The sequence below is a fragment of the Seriola dumerili genome, unplaced genomic scaffold (genome assembly GCF_002260705.1).
Source record: "Seriola dumerili isolate Sdu_G_001 unplaced genomic scaffold, Sdu_1.0 BDQW01000050.1, whole genome shotgun sequence".
In the NCBI taxonomy this organism is placed as follows: Eukaryota; Metazoa; Chordata; class Actinopteri; order Carangiformes; family Carangidae; genus Seriola; species Seriola dumerili.
Genome location: NW_019174305.1, coordinates 4,510,420 through 4,529,801, shown reverse-complemented (window position 1 = coordinate 4,529,801; position 19,382 = coordinate 4,510,420). Strand labels below are relative to the sequence as shown.

The 19,382-nt window shown below is 41.3% G+C and overlaps 1 protein-coding gene across 1 annotated transcript in view; it reads left to right on the top strand.

Moving 5' to 3' along the window:
* LOC111217900 (VPS10 domain-containing receptor SorCS1-like) overlaps positions 1-19,382 on the top strand; it is a 183,779-nt gene that overhangs the window by 130,850 nt on the left and 33,547 nt on the right. Inside the window, exons 5-12 of the mRNA XM_022739922.1 lie at positions 3,369-3,442; positions 7,653-7,717; positions 9,025-9,143; positions 9,349-9,438; positions 10,764-10,943; positions 13,568-13,714; positions 14,634-14,736; positions 17,900-17,976. Of these exons, the coding sequence (XP_022595643.1) occupies positions 3,369-3,442; positions 7,653-7,717; positions 9,025-9,143; positions 9,349-9,438; positions 10,764-10,943; positions 13,568-13,714; positions 14,634-14,736; positions 17,900-17,976 (855 nt within the window). The remainder of the gene's footprint in view (positions 1-3,368; positions 3,443-7,652; positions 7,718-9,024; positions 9,144-9,348; positions 9,439-10,763; positions 10,944-13,567; positions 13,715-14,633; positions 14,737-17,899; positions 17,977-19,382) is intronic.

The window sequence follows — 19,382 nt, the reverse complement described above, 5'->3', positions numbered from 1 at the left end:
ACACAAGAGTTTGGCTCAAAGCACACAGTCATAGTTCATGAAGTTCGTTTGGGAGGGAGGTGGATAAGCATAGATTGTATAATGCAGGTATTTCCAAATTCAGCCTAGTCTATTTTCATCAGGTAAATGAAAAAAGGACAAAAAGTTTTGATTTTAAAGAGTCAAAATCTGGACTTTCTATAACAAAATTATTATATCAGTTAAAAATTATGATTTTTAAGGCAAAGATGAGTGAAAATTATGCAATAGTAAGTCAGTATTTTGACTTTGAAAATCATAATTAGTGTGACCAGAAGAGGTGTCACTAACTCTCTTAGCAGCATTCTGACTCACTGTCTTATAATTGTTGTTTATGCTCATAATTCTGACTTTCATTTGATCATTTTGCCTTAAAACGTCATAATGTTTTACTTAGTATTTCATAATTCTGACTTTATATCTCGATGTTTCATATTTTGAGAAATGATTTCATAAAACTGTTATTTTTGTAAAAATGTCCTACAAAACGTGCCTGCAACAACTCTGCACTTTCATTTCCACCCGAATCAGTTTCTTCTGTAATTCTTCTCGTATAATAGAGATGTGAAGAGGTAAAACTGTCAAAAACTATGCAAAAATTAGAGGCATCGTCTCATTCAGAGTAACTGTCAGACAAAATTCAACAGATTTTTTTGGTGTATTTACGTCGTTTCCCCGTATGTCGGGTGCTCACTCGCTCACCTTCACACATGCACTCTCCTCCTCACCCACTTGACCGACCCACCCACTCGCTCACTCGTGCCCTAACTCACACAACATCTCCACCTCCAAACTGCCTCTCTTTCAGTTTCCTCGTCTCCTTTTTGGCAGTGCTGCTGCATTTGTTGATTGAGAAAAACCTTTGGAGGTTGTGAAGCCTGCGCCGACGCCACATCGCACTCCCCCTCCGCAGCTCTCTTGCCCCCCCCACCACCACCACCACCCCTTCACCTCCCGCCTCCTGCTCTCGCCTCTTCACGGTCACTTGCTTGGCTACATACTAACTTGCTGTGGGAGGATAATTAGTCAAAGTGATTTCCCGCAACCCCGCCTTCTCGACCCCACCCATCTCACCCCCCTGTAGCTTGCATCTGCTCAGCACAGCTTAGCATGGAAGTCATGGAAATCTCATCACCCCCTGTTTGACATGAGAATATACATGCAGTAGCCACAGTGAAGACTGTATACAGTATGCATATAGCCATTACTGAGCGATGAAATGAGGCGAACATCTTGGAGGAAAATATATATACTTCACTGAATGTCACGACTGCATTAAAATCACACCTCACTGTTTTTTACTTTCATCCTCAAACCCAAAGTCTTTAGCTGATTTGTGTTAATGGGTAATCAAATTAAAAGTGGCAGTGACCCTTGTCTATAGGCCCTTGACTTATGGTTGAAGGGTCGTTTGTGATGTTAAATCACAGTGAAATATAAGAAAATAACACAGGAAATGAAAAACTGATGAAATAAAGGAGAATTATTGATTTGACAACAGTGATAATGTGTGTGGGCTGTGTTCTCATGGATGCCGTTCAAATGCACGCCTGCATTTCGCCCTTCAGGAAAGAATAAATAAATACAATTAGAAACAAAATTAATAGAAACAAACAGAGTCACATTTTTGTTATCCGCGAATAAATGATTGTCTACACATTATGCATGGCTACTCATGCTTAAAATGAAAAAAAAAAAAAAAAAGTCCAGAGCAAAACACTGAAATAAGTTTTATGCCTCATTAAATTCCAGCTGTAAGCTTCAGAGTAAACGGATTTGCCTTTGTGCTTTGTCAGATGCAGGTGTGTTTGGAAACAACAGGGCTCCAGTGAGTATATATCACTCTGTCAAAGTTGTTTATTTACAGAGAAGGAGGAAATAATAAAAAAAAAAAACAGCACACTTGTTTTTATTTGATTTGAAGCAGCACTTCAAGGTTTGGACCACTTAAATTATAAAATACCATTCTCATTTCACATAGCGCCTGTGGTACGCTATCTCCACATGCGGATAGTTTTACTTTTATTCACTAAAATGTAAAGGATATCTGCGTCTGAGATTTTTGCTTCCATTCTAATACAAATGTAAATTTGTTTGTGGTTCTCATAGCTTTCGAAAATTACATTTCCAGGGAGAAACATCGTCCATTTGGTGCTAAACAGATGTCTTAAGTTTCTAAGAGCCTTTTCACTGAAAACAGGTGCCTGCTGCATCTGGACACAAGGATGATGAAAAAAACAAACAATGACGATGGCCTAAAAACCTGAGTAGAGCGGAGGGGAACTGCAGGGTCATGGTTGGTCATTCTCTGTGCGTTAGTCACCACCGGCAACCCTCTTCATATTACACATAATCCTGTGATCCATTGTTGAAATACAGCTTTAAAAAACTTTAGCATCTTTTCACACTGATCCCCAGATGTCAACATTTTCCATGGGGACTATTTATCCAAAAGAAATTAAGTCCAATGAAGACTGGGAAACTTTGCTGTTGAATGTTTTGAATATAATTTAACCACAAATGAAACTCCATTCACCTCAGGTAGAAATCTCAGACACTTGGCGTAATTAATTAATTTAGGGACCAGTGAAATCTCAATGAAACAATCATGGGAGCAAATTAAATCACTTCTTTATGGATAATTAGTTCCATTACAGAGAGATTTCACATGCTTTCTCTGCCCCTTTTGTGCACTGTGGTAAAATCTCAGCAATTCAGTGATTTACTGAATAGTGAACAATGGCTGTATTGAGACCCCCCGCCACGCTTTGCCTCCTCTCCTCATCTCTCCCTCCCATCCACAGGCTTGTTACAGCAAAGCACATTTCTGTAGTTCAGGAAACCCTGCACCCCTGCACATGGTTCTTTACAGTTCCATTCATTGTGTATGTCTGTGTGTGAGTGTGTGTGTGTGTGTGTGTGTGGTAAAAATCTCTGTAAGGTTTGTGCAGTTATGGATAGTTGCGTGGGAGGACCTACAATGCTTGTATCCCTAAATGTCCTTAAGCCATGTTATCCCCCTGCAGTGTTTCAATCTTATGTAAATTCTAATCTAATTTAGTTGCTTCAAATAAAGAACTTGTGAGTACAGTATGTGTGTGCGTGCGTGCGTGTGTGTGTGCATGCGTGTGTGCATGAGACACTGAGAGAGCTGATCTCCCACTCCTCGTTACACTGCTGCTGTTAAGAGGATGACTGAGGTACTGAGCAAATCAATGTGTGAAAACAAACCAATATCAAACAGCATTTAACAGTCGGACGACATGTGTAGCACAAAACGGTAAATTTGATCGGCTGTTAAAGATGGTATGTGAATGAATTCTCTCTGATTCCTGCTTGTCTTGCCACAGCTCTACAGCTCAGTGGAGTTTGGGAGGAGGTGGCAGCTGGTGCATGAAAGAGTGGCTCCTAATCGTTTCTACTGGTAAGTACAGACTCTTGAACATGGTCAAAGAAACTGTGAGCAATAATGTAACCATGGAGATACAGTATAGGTCAACATGTAATTGCACTTTTTCTACATGCATTGCATTTACATATCATTTTCTATAAATTCAACTCCAACCCTGTATTGAGTGCATGTATAGTTATAAACATGGTTAAACCCCAGCATATTTTAATCACATTAAATAATGCAGTTGCTTGTTGTTTTGGTCCCAGGAATGTTTTATAGTTTTTTTTTAGCAAGTTGGAGAGAAAAACAAAACAACAAAAAAAACAAACACAACTTTCAATTAAGCTAACCTGAGCTAATGTTCTATAGAAAAATGTACAAGTTAAGCTCACATTTAGTAAGATGTGACATTAGTGTTATACATACAGAACAATATTTTTCAAAATGAATCACGACAATACAAATGGCATTATGTTTACTGATAACGAGGGCTGCAACATTTAATCGAAATATAATCAAAACCGCAACATGGCAAAGTGCAATATATAAATTGCAGGAGCTGCAATTTTTTCGATGAAGTTAAAATGTGTCACATTGTTGTGCATCATCAGCAACATACGGGTTGTGATGCTACAAATCATATTCTCCAGATGTAAAGGAACATGTTTGTTTGGTACAAAATCATATCATCATCATTTATATATTTTTTTAGTGAAAAAGAAATGCAAAAACTACCATTCCAACTGAAATCGCATTATCTGCAAGTATCTACGTACTTATAACAGCTATACAGCTGCCCGTTAATGGTAATATGGACAGTATGGCCCTGTTCAGGCCTGGTATTAACTCTGATATTATTTCTCAGGTGATCCAATCACAATCACACATGCTCAGCTCTAAGTTCAGGTGTGAACGCACCCAAGATGCATTGAAGAGGCATTTAAGATCCAATCACTCAGACCACATTCAGAGCTGGTCTGGACCACAGGTGGCCACATGCTTTAAGCAGCGTGAATGCAGATGAGACTTGACCACACTGAAGGACCAACTACTCTACTGACATCCTCTGCCACAGTCTGATTAGTCCCAACACAGTTCATAATGAACCCAAAATATTTTACTATTTCAAATGACTAAAACCATATTTCTCTGTAGAGCTGTGTGCAGCGCAATGATTCCTTCAAATCTTCCTTGTCTCACTCTCACTTTCTCACTCACTCTCTTTCGCACACACACACACACACACACACAAACACATTGAAACGGACCTGTGTGTCGGACAGCCTAAAAACAACAATGCATACCTGTTTATTTGCATATAAAGCGGAGGAAGTGAGATCCAATCACAGGTGGTCCCTGGAGACGCATGTGGAGATGCATTTTAATGTCAGGCTTGAACATGTTTGCGGTTAGCGGTGCAAGCTAACGTTAGATTTACGGACTGATGGCACAAGCTGCTTCACTGGTCCAAATACTACTGGTCCCGTGTTGAACAATTACAAGATGAGTTACACTGGGAAACTACAAAAACAGTTTGATAACCAGCGGCTGAGCTAGCTGCTAACGCAAAAGTGTGAATGTGAAAAACAACATGATGCGAGAAGCAGATTTTTAGCTTGAGAGAACTCACCGCTGTCTTGGTCTCTTTGAAAAACAAACTGTGATTTCAAAACAGATTCGTCATTCAGCCGTGATTATTTTGGGTTTCCAGGTGTAGTCAGTTTTTAGATGTATACGATTCACCCATAGTGATAAAAAGTCTGAGCATGTAGCCCTGGCCACATAAAGCTCAAACAAAATGTGCAAAAATTCTTAAAATGTAAAATTTTCTCCACCTGTAGTCATTGCTGTGTATCATGCAGTTGAACACACACACTGTTGGTCTGTTGCTAAAAACAAACAACCAAAAATAATAATTGCGTGACAACCATCAGTAGAACTATGGTTGAACTCCAAACCAAACGCAGAGCAGTCTTGACACTGTAAATGTCCTGGACAGAAGACATCATTGTCTCTTAACAAAGTGAGGAGCTGATGAGCCAGCAAGATTTTTTAAGATTTTCATTATTCATGCGTCTGACATGCCTGATCTTCCTCTGCGGCAGACAGTTAGGTGACATTATGTGACTGACAGTGTTCAGCTGTGGAAGGATGCTTCAAAATCATTTTCGGGTGCAGTCCAACTATTGTTTTCCTCACAAGGCGTAAAACAATCTAATGTTTCCTCTCAGCAAGGCCTTTAAACTCAAAATGTGTCATCCTGCTCCCATCCTGACTTTGTTGAATAAAGCCCATATTCACACGGCAGCCATTTTCCTCTGAGGGTGGGAAGTTCAAACGCCGTCACGGAAAGGATGATGTCGAACTGCTCCAGGTTGCAAGTCATATAAACATAAAGAATCTGACAAATTGTTTCTATTTGACGCCTTCAGATTGATGAGCAACAGAAAAGACAATGGATGATGAAAATCCGAAGGAACATCGAGCCATATTTCAAGATAAAGCAAAATATATGATAACCCATTAGCTACCATTAGACAACAGCTAATGTTAGCTTAAAATCCCTTCTCAGCTAACATAACAGTCAAGTTTTTCGACAATCTTGCCATTCCCACAAAGGATTTATTTGTAGACATTAAAGTGCTCAAGGCTTCCCACCATCAGCGTGACGTCAGAGGAAAATGGCTGCCGTGTGAATATGGTGTATTGTTTCCAAGACGAAGACTCACATTATTATATTTAGCCTCACTGTTACCTGGTCTTCTATGTTTTCCTCAGCTAAATGGTCGCACCACCACCACCACCACTACCGCCACCACCAGCACAAGGTGCTGTCCAGCTCAGTGGTATCTGCCCTCTAAACAGTAACTAACTCGCAACGAAAAGCTTTCACCCCAACAAACTACGGAGGAACTGTCAGGGTAGTAACAAGCCGGGCAGCCCGGAGTGAAGGGAGCCTGGAGGGCTGATGCTGCGGGAGCTGTCAGAGTTCTATTTTAGGACACACACACGGTGCGGCAGGTGTGGTGGTAGCCTTGATAATGAGGCTGCAGAGGGAGCTTACGCCTGCTGTTCATGTAGCCACCAAACATGTGAGGAAGATGAAGAGAGTAAGCGTATTTGCAATTTGGTCAACCTGAGCAGCGCTCGGGCCGAACGGCGCAGGTCGGTCGTGCAAGACGCAAGTTTGGAACAAACAACTCTAAACTTCGTTCAGCTCTAATCAGTGTGTGAGCTTAAGTTGGAGCAGCCACTGGACATCACAAATCTCTCCAAAAACATCTGGAGCTGCCTGTACGTGAAATTCTGCAAGGCAACAACTCCAGCTCATGCCGAAGTGCTATTCTTTTTCCACCTGTTCTGAGTTTCCTCAGAGAGCACACAGCTGTCCAAACCAGTGCCATGCACAGAGACACTACTGTAGGCCACTGACTTTAAAGCTGAGCCTCCCAAGTTTAAACAAACCATACTGCTCCACTAACTCAGACTTGTCTGCCTCACACTGTTCTTGTGTACCTGAATGGATTATTCAGAAAAAAAAAAATGGAAATGTGGTTTCTATAAGTAGGCCATCTTATTCACAGCTGTGTTTCATCTGGGAAATCACCAATACTACCAATAAGTATAATGATTAGAAGCTCTGGTGGTCTGTGTCTCTCACTGTGTCTGCTTCTCATTCCCCTCACACAGACCCCCTTTATTTCTCTTCCCATTTATGAGTGTGCTACCTATCGACACATTCTCTCTGTCTCTCTCCACCTCCCCGTTCTCTCCCCCTGCATGTGTGTGCTGCCTTTGCTTCTCCTCTGATCCCCCAGTCTTTTTAATACATATTTAATGCAGTAATGATTATATGCTATTCCATCTGCGGGCATCCCTACAGTAGCGGGGAAATCGATGGCTTTTCCTCCCCTAATGATGTCAGGAAATGTCCTCCTCCATCTTTCTGGGGGGGGGGGCCTTCTGGGGGCTCTGAACATTTAGGTCACACAGTAAACCTGAGGTCTTTTTTCCTCACACTTTAAATGAAGACACAGACATGCTAATGTCCTGGAGCCAATTCCCGCTGATGTTTACCACAACTGTCATAGCTCTTGACTTACCCTCTGTGTAGTTATGAGTTTGTCTGACTTTGCAGCATGCAGTCGTTCAGGTCAGACGGCAGTGACAGTAGGTAGCATCTGCCCAGAGGCAAGAGACCAGTGGTGATGTTCCTGAAACACATTTGTCTGCCTTTCAGGTCGAAAATGGGTTTGGACAAAGAGCCGGGCTTAATTCACCTGGAAACCAGCATCTCTGAAGGACGTGAGTAATTGAATTCCGAGTTCAGCGCTCCATTTTCTGGTGTCTTTGTACTGTATCGTGAGCATTGTGCTAAAGTAGAGAGGAACTGGAAGTTGTGTGGACAGGTAATGCAGAGGGACAGCGGAAATGGCCCAGTCTGGGGACACACAATGGCAATGGAGAGAAAAGTAATGCATATATTAGAGTGCTTTTAAAAAGCAGGTGATTTGGCTCAGTGACACTCACGTAGGTGAATGACAATGAACACTGCGATATTGTGGGATGATATATAGAATTTGACTTGATTGACTTACTGAGTCTGATGTCAGAATCATTTTTTTTCCCCCATAATTTCTTCATTATCGATATTATTCTGTCCAAGCCATTCAATACTTACATTTCCAAGTATTTGTCTTGACCATTCATGTATTGGCAATCCATGTAATTGCCAATACATTGCAAATATCAATAATAATTGATGATTATCATGTGTTGTAAATTGATAAACCTTTAAAATAATGTTTTAAAGGGGAACTTAGTTTGTAGTCATGGGGTGTGCGACTCGACCTGTATAATGTGCTCTGGTGATGTCATCAGAGGCTGATGATGTTATTAATCACGATTTGGGTTTTAAAACTACGGAATTATAACGGAAAGCCTGCATCACAACCCAAAGCCATGGAGTTTGAAAGACATGGGTATTAACTGACCAGGGAGAGCTCAAACAAAAGATTCTATCTATTCTTCGTCTCCCGTGAGTCTCCTAACTTTATGGAATTGCAACACAAAATGTGATTTCATGTAATATTTAATACTTAATAAATACTGTATCCTTTCTATTTCATTTATTTTTCAAACTAGTATCTGTATCCGTGCCATCAGACGTCAGCCCGCTCCCTTTGAGGTCAACACGAGAGAAAAGAGAAAACAATCATACAAACACACGGCAAACATCAGTTGTGTCAGATGTTACAGTCACGTAGCCAGAAACTATCGTATTTATCATGAGCGCGTGGAGGAAGCCAACACATATTTGGCAGAGGCTAACATGTGGGGACAGCTCTTTCCCAGCGCTGCAATTGAAGGCAAAGAAAGCAATTGGCCTCTCTGGTCATCTGTCTTCCCCTCCACCCGGCTCCTCCCTCACTGGGACCCACTTTATTGACACGAGTAATGTAGGAAGCCAAAAGAGGCCACTTGGCTTTGGGTGAAAGCTGCCTTTCTTCATTGGCTAATACCATTGCTGAGGCCATGGCTTGACATGTGTGCATGTATGTGTCTTTTATGTGTGTGTGTGTGTGTGTGTGTGTGTGTGTGTGTGGGAGCAGAGGCACTGTATGTCACCTGCAAGCTGCAGAACTGCACAGATGCCAACAAGGGCAAACCATTCCCCGGCTACATTGACCCCAATTCTCTGGTGGTGCAAGATGAGTATGTGTTTGTCCAGGTGGGTAATTGCCCGGTTTGCTCAGTGAAAAAAACATCAGAAAAGTGTATGAGTGTAAGGATTTTTTTTGTTGGAAATTTTTCAAGGTCATTCTTAGAGAGTTGCTATTATGTGTCCCTGTGCTGTGAAAAATACTTTATCTGGTTTTTTTTTCTATATGTGTCTCCCAAATGTTTTTTTTACTCACTGGCTTCATCACCTCAAGGTGTCAACTGCGGGAAGACCAATCTACTATGTGTCTGCTAAAAGAGACGTCTTTACCCCCATGAAGCTGCCCAAGTACACCCTGCCCAAGGTAACAAATACACCTCCAGGTTAACACATACTCACGAGAGTTTGATAATGAATTGATCTTTGATAGGAATCCGTATCTTAGCATCCAAGAATTAGCATCCAAGAAAATTTCAAATTTAATTGGTGGAGCCGCAGTTCATGTTCTGCATTCAGAGGCGCATAACAATCCGCTTCCAGCCCTGTTCGCTATGTGGGCTAAAGTTGCGATGAAGCACCAGTGCATCGCTGGCTCTGTGTGACACTCTTTGTTATTTATGAGCAAATCAAGGCCAAAAGTAACTCTCACAGTGTTACCAGAATTGTTATTCCATGCTTCTCTGTGTGTGCGTGGCCTTGCTCGTCACGTCCCTATTGACAATTAAACATGTTTTATTCAATCAAGCCCTAGGCTCCCCGGTTGCTGTCGGCTCACTGCAAGGTGTTACTGGCACAGTCAGAGGCAGATGAAGCACACAACCAAACAGCATGGCCTCAGCTGCATAATCTCTGCCCAGTATGCCAGGCATAGTGTTAATGATTGCTGTTTCCTCTTAGTTAAATATGTGAATAAAGAAGATGTAGCAGTTCTGATTAGTGAATATGATTAAGCCCAGCAGGAGTGTAAGAACAGCATGTAATATACACGTTTTTATTCTTTATTGGCACATAAGGAATCATGTTTTTGATGGATGAAAGCTTTCACAAATGTTAATAATATATTATGTTTCATTTTATAATATTTTTCTTGCTTTTTTATTATTGCTGCAAATTATTTCATTTTAAGAGGATGCAACAAATCACTTTATCTTCTGACACCACATTCCTTTTCCATTGTTCAACTTGTCCAATTTATCTCAGTAAATCAAGAAAAGTTCCTCGTTGTGACGTGATAAGTCGGTTTCCTGCGTTAACAAGAAAATGATGCATGTCGTTGTCAGTGCCCAGTGTGAGGACATTGCGAGGACGTACATCACTTCCACCGTGACAAAAAATACTACTACTTAGTTTCTCATTATAATGAGTGACTTTTTATGCTACAACAAATCTTTTCATGTTATAACAATAACAATAATAATAATAATAATTTATCTTCTCATGGATCAACAAAATAAAACACAGGAGAAGAGAAAAATATGGACCTCTAAAGAGACATCACACAATAAAATGAACAACAAAATATCGTGTTAAAACACTTCTCATTATAATATATACCACAGCACAGAAGTAAGGTGCAAACAAATAGCCATACAAAGCCTGCACTTCAAAACAAAAACAGAATGTAAGGGAATAATAGATAGAAACACTGTGGTAACCTGACATGCTGATGTACCTTTACTTCTCTGCCAGGACCTGCATGTGATCAGTACGGATGAAAACCGTGTGGTGGCAGCCGTGCAGGAGTGGAACCAGAATGAAACCTACAACCTGTATGTGTCAGACACATTGGGGGTCTACTACACCCTGGCCCTGGAGAATGTGGTCAGCAGCATGGGCCCCGAGGGCAACGTCATGGTCGATCTCTATGAGGTAAAACAAACATCGATCTTCTAGCAAATAAGATGATATAAAATCTGTGCTTCAAGTAGCAATCTATGACGCTGGACTGGAAGTAGACCGACTCATTTTAATTTTTGGATTGGTATGCTGCACAGGAGGCCTATTTTCACAGCATCAAATAAAGGGCTGCTTGATGAGTGCCCAGCCCACACGTTTATTATAAACACTGATCAATATCTTACAGCTAGGAGGCAGAGATGATGAAATGTACTTCTTTTGTCATTTTGGAAATGAACCCTGCTGCTGTAGGCCTACAGTCTTCAGAGCACATTGTGTGAATACGAAGCAGCTTCAAAGTGCTGACATCAACAAAAGCAAGAGGGGATTGTGCCAGGGATATAGATTTTTGTGAGGCTGAGATTATTTCTTTCTTCGATGAATAACTGCAGATATTACTTCACAAATAGCATATAATCCAAAATGAAGAAAAAAAAAAGAAGTGTGTTAAGGGCTGATGCTGAAGCTCTGGAACTTGTGTACACTGTGCAATGATTTTTAAAGACACATCAGCAACAAATGTAGAATAAACTATATCGCTGAATCAAATAACGAAGCCGTTGATGATGCTGCTCATGTCTTGCTGTGGCCTCAGTGATAGAAAAACGAATCTACTGTCTTGATTGGGGTCACCACCCAAAACGTAGGATATGCTAAATCGCTCCTCCAAGGGAGATTGAAGTATCTGTCGATCACTAAAGTGAAGTTTCTTTACCTGATGCAACTGTCACTGACTCAATTCAGTATCCCTCAACGATTCCTATGGGCCTCCAACAAGGACTCAGATTCATTCAAGATGCACATTGATTACGGATACATTGATTACACACATTACGAGTCCCCAGACAGCTGATTATTTCCCAGTCAGTGTTTATGGCTGTACATGATTTTGTAGGGAATACAGAAGAGGTAAGCATATGTGGCTGCACATGTGATTTGCTTTGCAGTGCAGTGCTTTTTTTTTTTTTTTTCTGAAACATGACTTGAAGATATGGAAATGCTTAATATACGTCACACAGTATGTAGCTTCTGCCACTAGAGGTCTCTCATGGACTCACTCAGGACTGCTGTGGAGAGATGCATGCAAGAACACTTAAATCACACATCAGATCTTGATGATCCAATTATTCAGGTTGGAAATCTTTACTGATGGACATTTTATAATTTGTTGAGAACAAAATGACGCAACAACGGTCAATGGAAACCAAAATCATCAACCCACTGAGGGCTGGATTCACAATCACTCCCAACATCAAAGTGGAAAATTGAAATCACAGGCTGATCCAAGTTGCGTCAATTTCATTACACACTCGGTAGTGTGTATGGCCCCTGCATGCCTGTATACACTCCTGACAACATCTGGACATGCTCCTGATGAGTCGGTGGATGGTGTCCTGGAGGATCTCCTCCCAGACCTGGATCAGGACTTCAGTGAGCTCCTGGACAGTCTGTGGCGGTACTTGGCGCCGTCCGATGCGCCAATACATAACGTCCCATAGGTGCTCAACTGGATTTAGGTCAGGGGAACGTGAGGGCCAGTCAATGGCATCAATGCCTTTGTCACCCAGGAAGTGCCTACTAACTCTGGCCACATCAGCACAGGTCCCACTAGAGGACGTGGGGCCCTCATGCCACCCTCATGGAGTCTGTTTCTGACAGTGTGGTCAGAAAAATGCACACCAGGAGCTTGCTGGAGGTCATGTTGTAGAGCTCTGGCAGTGCTCCTCCTGTTCCTCCTCACACAAAGGAGCAGGTACTGGTCCTGATGCTGGGTTGATGCCCTTCTTCGGCCCTGTCCAGCTCTCCTCCTGTAACGGCCGGTCTCCTGGTATCTCCTCCATGCTCTTGAGACTGTGCTGGGACACACAGCAAACCTTGCGACCTCATGTATGGATGTGCCATCCTGGAGGAACTGGACTACCTGTGCAACCTGACTGGGCTGCAGGTACCGCCTCATGCTACCAGTAGTGACACGGACACTAGCAAAACACAGAACTAGAGAAGAATCAATCAGGAAGGATCATGAGAGAGCAACTGTCTGTGGACACCACATGTAGAACCATTCCCTTTTAGGGGCTTGTCTTGCTTTTGCCTCTCCATTGCACCTGTTGTCACTTTCACTTGCACCAAAGCAGGTCAAACTGATTCACAATCACTTGTGCTTCCTAGATGGTCAGATTGATATCCCTGATGTTTAACTGACCTGGTGTTCTACTGTGATGATTAAGTGTTCCCTTCATTTTTTTGAGCAGTGTAGTTGAAAACAACCAAGGTGTAAAAAGTGTTTATGCTTAAAACTTAAAACTAGATAAAAGTTAAAAGTTCATTTTGAGCTTCTGTAGAGGATATGACGTCATTGACAGGCGACCAAATGACACGTACTGTTTTAACATGATTAAAATCACGTATTTATCTATGTTTGAGAATTGATGGAAACATTTGGGAGAATGTGAGAACACAACTCAAAAAATATATTACATAGTTCTAGTCATTTTTAGACACTTTACTGAGGAAAAGTTACATGTTATAACTTTAAGTCTGCATCTGTTTTAATGTGGAGCTGTGAGCTGTTGTTGTTTATTTTTTTTATTTCCCAGGTAGCGGGAATAAAGGGGATGTTCCTGGCCAACAAAAAGATGGATAACCAAGTGAAGACGCACATCACCTACAACAGAGGCAGAGACTGGAGGCTGCTGCAGGCCCCGAGCAAAGACCTAAGGGGCAACAGCATCCACTGTGTGCTGGTGAGTGTCTGCGTGTCTGCGAGCACGCTGCGTTCATACATGTTTTAATAAGTGTGCACTTCCATCAAAGAGGGGCCTTGACAGGAGCTGACTGATCCCAGCAGCAATGAGAGGCCCGAGCTCAAAAAGAGCAGCGCCCGTCAAAGCTGAGTGCTCTGAGGCTGCTGAGCTGAAAGGTCAGCCATTTTGATTCAGTCCAATAAGCTGACCTCCCATTTAAGAAACACAGAGAGAGAGAGTGGTGTCAGTTAGAAAAGCAGACGCTCCTTTTTTTTTTTCTTCTTTTTTTTTTTTAATCTGTCTTTGAAAGTCTCTGAAAAATCGGATGCTTCTCAGAGTCCAGCTGAGATGAGTCTTCACTTAAAGTTTGAAATTTGATATAAAGACTTTAACTGTGGATCTTTTTTTTTTTTTATCTACTGATGTGAGACTAAGATGGCAATGTAGATGTGACGGTTTGTGTCGCTGCTGCAGATTTTCGTACATCATTTGCAAGGCGCACTTGCACATATTCTCTTAACGTGACTTTATATACAAAAATGATCACCCTTTTTTGATAAACCAATTAGCGATTCTGTGGCATGCCTCGCCTTCTCCCCATATTACACAGTCATTTGTCAGGAAATGTCAGAGTTTTAATAAACCTCTAAACAGCCCGTCACAACATGGCCTGCACCACTGGCATTTTGCTGGGTCGTAATGAGAATTGTGTCGGTAAAGGTTAACCCAATCAGAATTAATGGTGGGACCAGCCAATGGGGAAATGGTGTTTGTGATAAAATTTATGACTTGGGAGGGTTGTGGATCCAAGTCGATGCCACAGCCGTTTTAGTCAGAAGTGTCTTTTGAAGGTTTTCAGTGATACTGTTGGCTTGGCTTGATAGTTTTGATAATTGAGTTTGTGATTTATTTTCTGCAGCCATACTGTTCATTACATCTCCATCTCCACGTGTCTGCGAATCCCTACACATCTGGAAACATCGCCAGCAGGGACTCGGCGCCGGGGATCATTGTCGCGTCAGGTGGGTGAGAGGGAAATCTCTGTGAGTGACATATTTCTCTTTTCTCTTTCTTCTTCATTCTTCTGGGGGTTTCTTTAAAAGCTTCTGTTCAAACCCCGGCTGATTCGTTTCATCTATTAAATAGTAATTAATTCTGTGTCATTCTTGACTGATAGAAGAAACTTCTGACAGGTGTGCTTTTTTTTTTTTTTACCTTATAAAGATATTAGATTAAAACAGAATTACATTTTTCGATTACTAAATGAGTTACATGTCAAACTCTATAAAAGAATGTTAAGTGAATGCATCCAGTTGAAATGATCAAGTGAATTCTGAATTTCTTTAATCATAAGATAACAAAGGAGACATGGAAAGACCCATCTGGCATTTTCCAAGTGGAGCTGTGTACTTTTTTTTTTTTGTTTGTAGTTTCTTTTTTCTATACATGGATGCGTTAGTTAGCGTTATGCTAATTCAAAGAGACAAAGACCATGAAAATCACTTAGACAGACAAAGAAGAAAATAAATCTGTCTCTTTTGTTTATCTATTCATCTCATTTCTGTGCAGTGATCTTTCCACTGCAGCGCTCAAACACTGCGTTCTCCTCTAAAGCTGCATTTGGCTGTTTGGCCGTTTTTTTACTCTTCTCCTCTTTTTTCAATTGTTTGTCCCCCGTTCAGCATCAGTATACAACTCCCAGGCATCAGTATACAACTCCCAGGCATCTGACAACACCTCACCTTTGAACCGAGGCAAATGACATAACATAACATAAACAGAAATCCAGAGTAACACAAAGTATATAATCCTTATGGTGTAATCCTCAGAGCATCACTGTTCCTGGGAACACAGGACAGACAGCAAAGACTTTCATTGACTCAGTGTGGAGAAAACAAAGAGATGGAGGAATATGAGATCAGCAAACCCCCAGGTGAATTCACACCTCAGTGATATTTACTCCCGCATGGACTGGCACTGTCAATAACACATCGGCACTTGCCCGAGGTGTCTGGAGAAGGCCAAGCTTATGCTAAAAGTTTGAGTGTCTGGACCTTTGTGGAGCCTCCTGAATTAAACAGGTTTCAGGGATGTGAGGACAGAGAAACAAACTGATTGTGTTTGATTTCTTCAAGTGACAAAATGATCAAAATAAACAGAGATTATTATTAATAATAATAATAATAACAATAATAATGATAAATGGCGAAATTCAGTTCTTTAACAGTCTTGGCCATTATTCCTGTCTCTAACCCAAACCCAACTTCATTGGTGAGATCTGGGGATATGGGGACATTGCAGATCCAGCAGCATAAGGACCATAAGGAGGCACATAACAGGCACATAATAGACATATTTACATAATATACTGTAAGTACTCAACTAAGGATCTTTAAAAATCCTTGGTTCAAATCTGAAGGCCAGTTTCCACACTTGTACTTTAATTGATTACTTCCCTACAACTCAGAAGCAAATATTGCACTTTTTATTCCACTACATGAATTTGATATCTGACTGGCTGATATCCCTGGCCTGGCATCATAGTTCATAGAGTCTATGAAGCAAAAGGCCAGTCTTCGTAGCTTCCCTCCATCACACTATCACATGGACTGGAAACAGAGACAGAGGATCCTTCTTCCAGTAACAGACCAGCTATCAGCACGTCAGAGAGATGTACAATCAGCTCAAACGGTCAGCTCCAGAGGACCAGGCAATGGACACAAGGCAAAATTGGAGTTAACTATCAAAATCTCCATTTTGTAACAATAAGACTTTATCTCTACATTGGTATGAAAAGGACTGTGATTATCACTAAAGTGTGAATCCAGGACTCTCTGTCTCTCACACACACACACACACACACGCACACACACACACACACACACACACACACACACACTGGTGTTTCCCCTCTCTCAAGGCCCCTCTTTAGATAACAGAATCAGAAATCACAAGCCACTGTCCAATCCTGACTAGAAAACCAGCATTTTCACCTTTTCAAACAAATATCTCACATAATATATAATATATAACAATATAATATAATATATATAACTGTCCAACTATTCTGTTGTTTAACTAAAGCACAACCTGGAAAAACACGACCTGGGAGAACAAACTATGAATTTTCCTTTAAGAAAGAAAGAAAGCAAGTTGACACTAAATCTACTTTTTTTTGAGTTACTAAATGTGCACTTAATTAATTATATTACCAACTGTTTCTCTTCCCAGCCTGTGATGTTCATTGCAGCAGTAGTTCAGTCGAAAATCAAGTAATTCAGTGAAAGTGGGAGACTGCATGAGACTGCAGTCAGTGACACCGCTTTCAGCGTCTGTTGTGAAAAAGACAGTCATGAAATACCAGGCACTACGCAGCAGGTGCAGACGTTAAAATGAGAGTAACTACCGTTCTGTGAAGTTTTGGATGACAGCCAAGTACACTGTGTTCTCCTGTTACACAGAGAGAGAGAGAGAGTAAGAGGGCTGCTCGGTCTGGGCTTAAATGCATTTTTTTTTTTTTGAATATGTGAAGCGGCTGTGTTCAAGATAAACTGCGTTAAGTTGCTCGTGGTTGTAGAGCTGGTTGAAAGTTGTAAGTTTGTCAGGCGGTGACCGATGTATACACACACCATCACTGCAGCGAGGTGAGAACATCAAACACAGTCGGTCAACAAAATCTCCAACGTTCAGCTGCTGTTAGGTAACTATCTAAACGCTGGGATTGTTAAGCAAACTGTTTCCTGAGGAGGGTTTCAGACGAGGAGGGCAACCGCGCTTCGGAAACACTCGCGCTTCTCTCCAGCTTTGTGTTTAACCACCTGGCACCAATTACAGGCTAAATTAAAGCAAGTACAGCAGTCTGCGCAGCATTAGGAAAGCTTGTCTTAATATGGTCACAACTGCTGAAAGATGAATACAGTAATCTGGATTTATTGGTTAATTTAGGAGCATGGGCAAATGTCGCAATGCACTGTAGATCTTCAGGCGCACTGTAATTACCGCCCCAGTCTGCAGCTGCAGGGCTGGAGCCGCTGCCTTACCACCACTGCTGGGCTTGAAGGCTCTTTATAGAATTTGGGATTTATTTGCTCTCAACTAGAATTCATTTCCTGTGTCTGCATTATGCAGTTTCTTTCCCTCAACGTTGTCTTGTGTCTGTTCTATGAATCCCTGCTGAACCTCCAGGCTCAATTGGCTCAGAGCTGACCACCAGCAATGTCAGTGTGTATATCACCTCCGATGCAGGAAACACATGGAGACAGGTGAGTGATTTTTTTTTTTCTTTTAATTGTAATAATATCCAGATGTAAAAATTTTAATTCTCTGAAATATCTCCATTTCCCATGGCAGCAGTTGACTGACAGTGGTCAGCCGACTTTTCGGCGACACACTGTCAACTTCTGTGGAGCCCTTCTGACAGAAAAACATCAGACTTTATATGTTAAAAACATTCCAGCCATTCATTAGCTATACCACTTATCCTTTGATGGTTGTGGGGGTGCAGGTGTCAATCCCAGCTGACACTGGGCGAGAGGCGGGGCACGCCCTTAGGCAGGTCGCCAGTCTATCACAGGGCTGCCATAGAGGCCCTGTTCACACCTGCCATTAATATGTGTCCTCACATGCATCATCACTCGTGTTTGGATCTCACTTTCCTGCTCTAAACACCAAGCCTTGTCGCTTTAAGCGGCAGGAGGCAACAATCCACCATGTCAAATCTGCCGGAAATTAGAAGAAGAAGAAAATATCAAAACAATACAGACTGGGTCTATTCCTTGGCGTGTTCCACCCTTACAGAAAATCCACATGGATTTCACATGTGCAAAATCACATGTGGACACACGTGATCACATGAGACCACATGCACATGTTGCGCATGTGAAATTTATCATGTGAAAACATGTTAAATTCACATGTGAAATTTGTTGAACAAATGTGCTCGACACTGGAAACGTGGTTTTGGAACATTTTGGTGGTGTAATGTGTGAAGCTCATGTAAATTCCCATTTGAAATACAGTATATGGGATTACATGTAAAACCCATATCATTTCCCATGTGAAACCCATACATCAAGCAATGTGAAACCTTTGGGATTAAATGTACATAGTTTGTTGTTGTTTGTTTTCCACATGTACTCTGCATGGTACCAAATGTTGCAGCATGATCAAATGTAATAAACACATGAAAAATTCATGTGATTTTTCTTTAAGGGCAGGCAAACCAATTCAAATGATGCACTCATAATTCATCTCTATGGGCTTTTCAAATTTACTTTGAAACTTTATTTTAAGTGTACTCTTTCATGAGAAGCAAGAATGTGTCTGTTGTCACACTTAAATATGATGCCGTTTGCTTGCAAATTAGTTTGTGAACAGAGGCCGGTTGAGTAGGTGGCCCAGGACACAGTCATGTACACACTGCTAAAAGAATGTGGCCAGACCACCTCCCAAAGTCATTTGAGCAACCAGATCTCAATGCGCCTTAATGCAAAAAATAAATAAATAAATAAATAAAACATTCACAGATTCAAGATATTTTTTCCCCTTTTCCAACAAGCCCACACAGTTTTAATTTGTGATTTAATTTGTCTCCTCCTTTACAACACTGAACATTTGGGAGGACCCATCATTTTTAAGTTAAGAAGCTAACTAACTGGGCTAACATGTT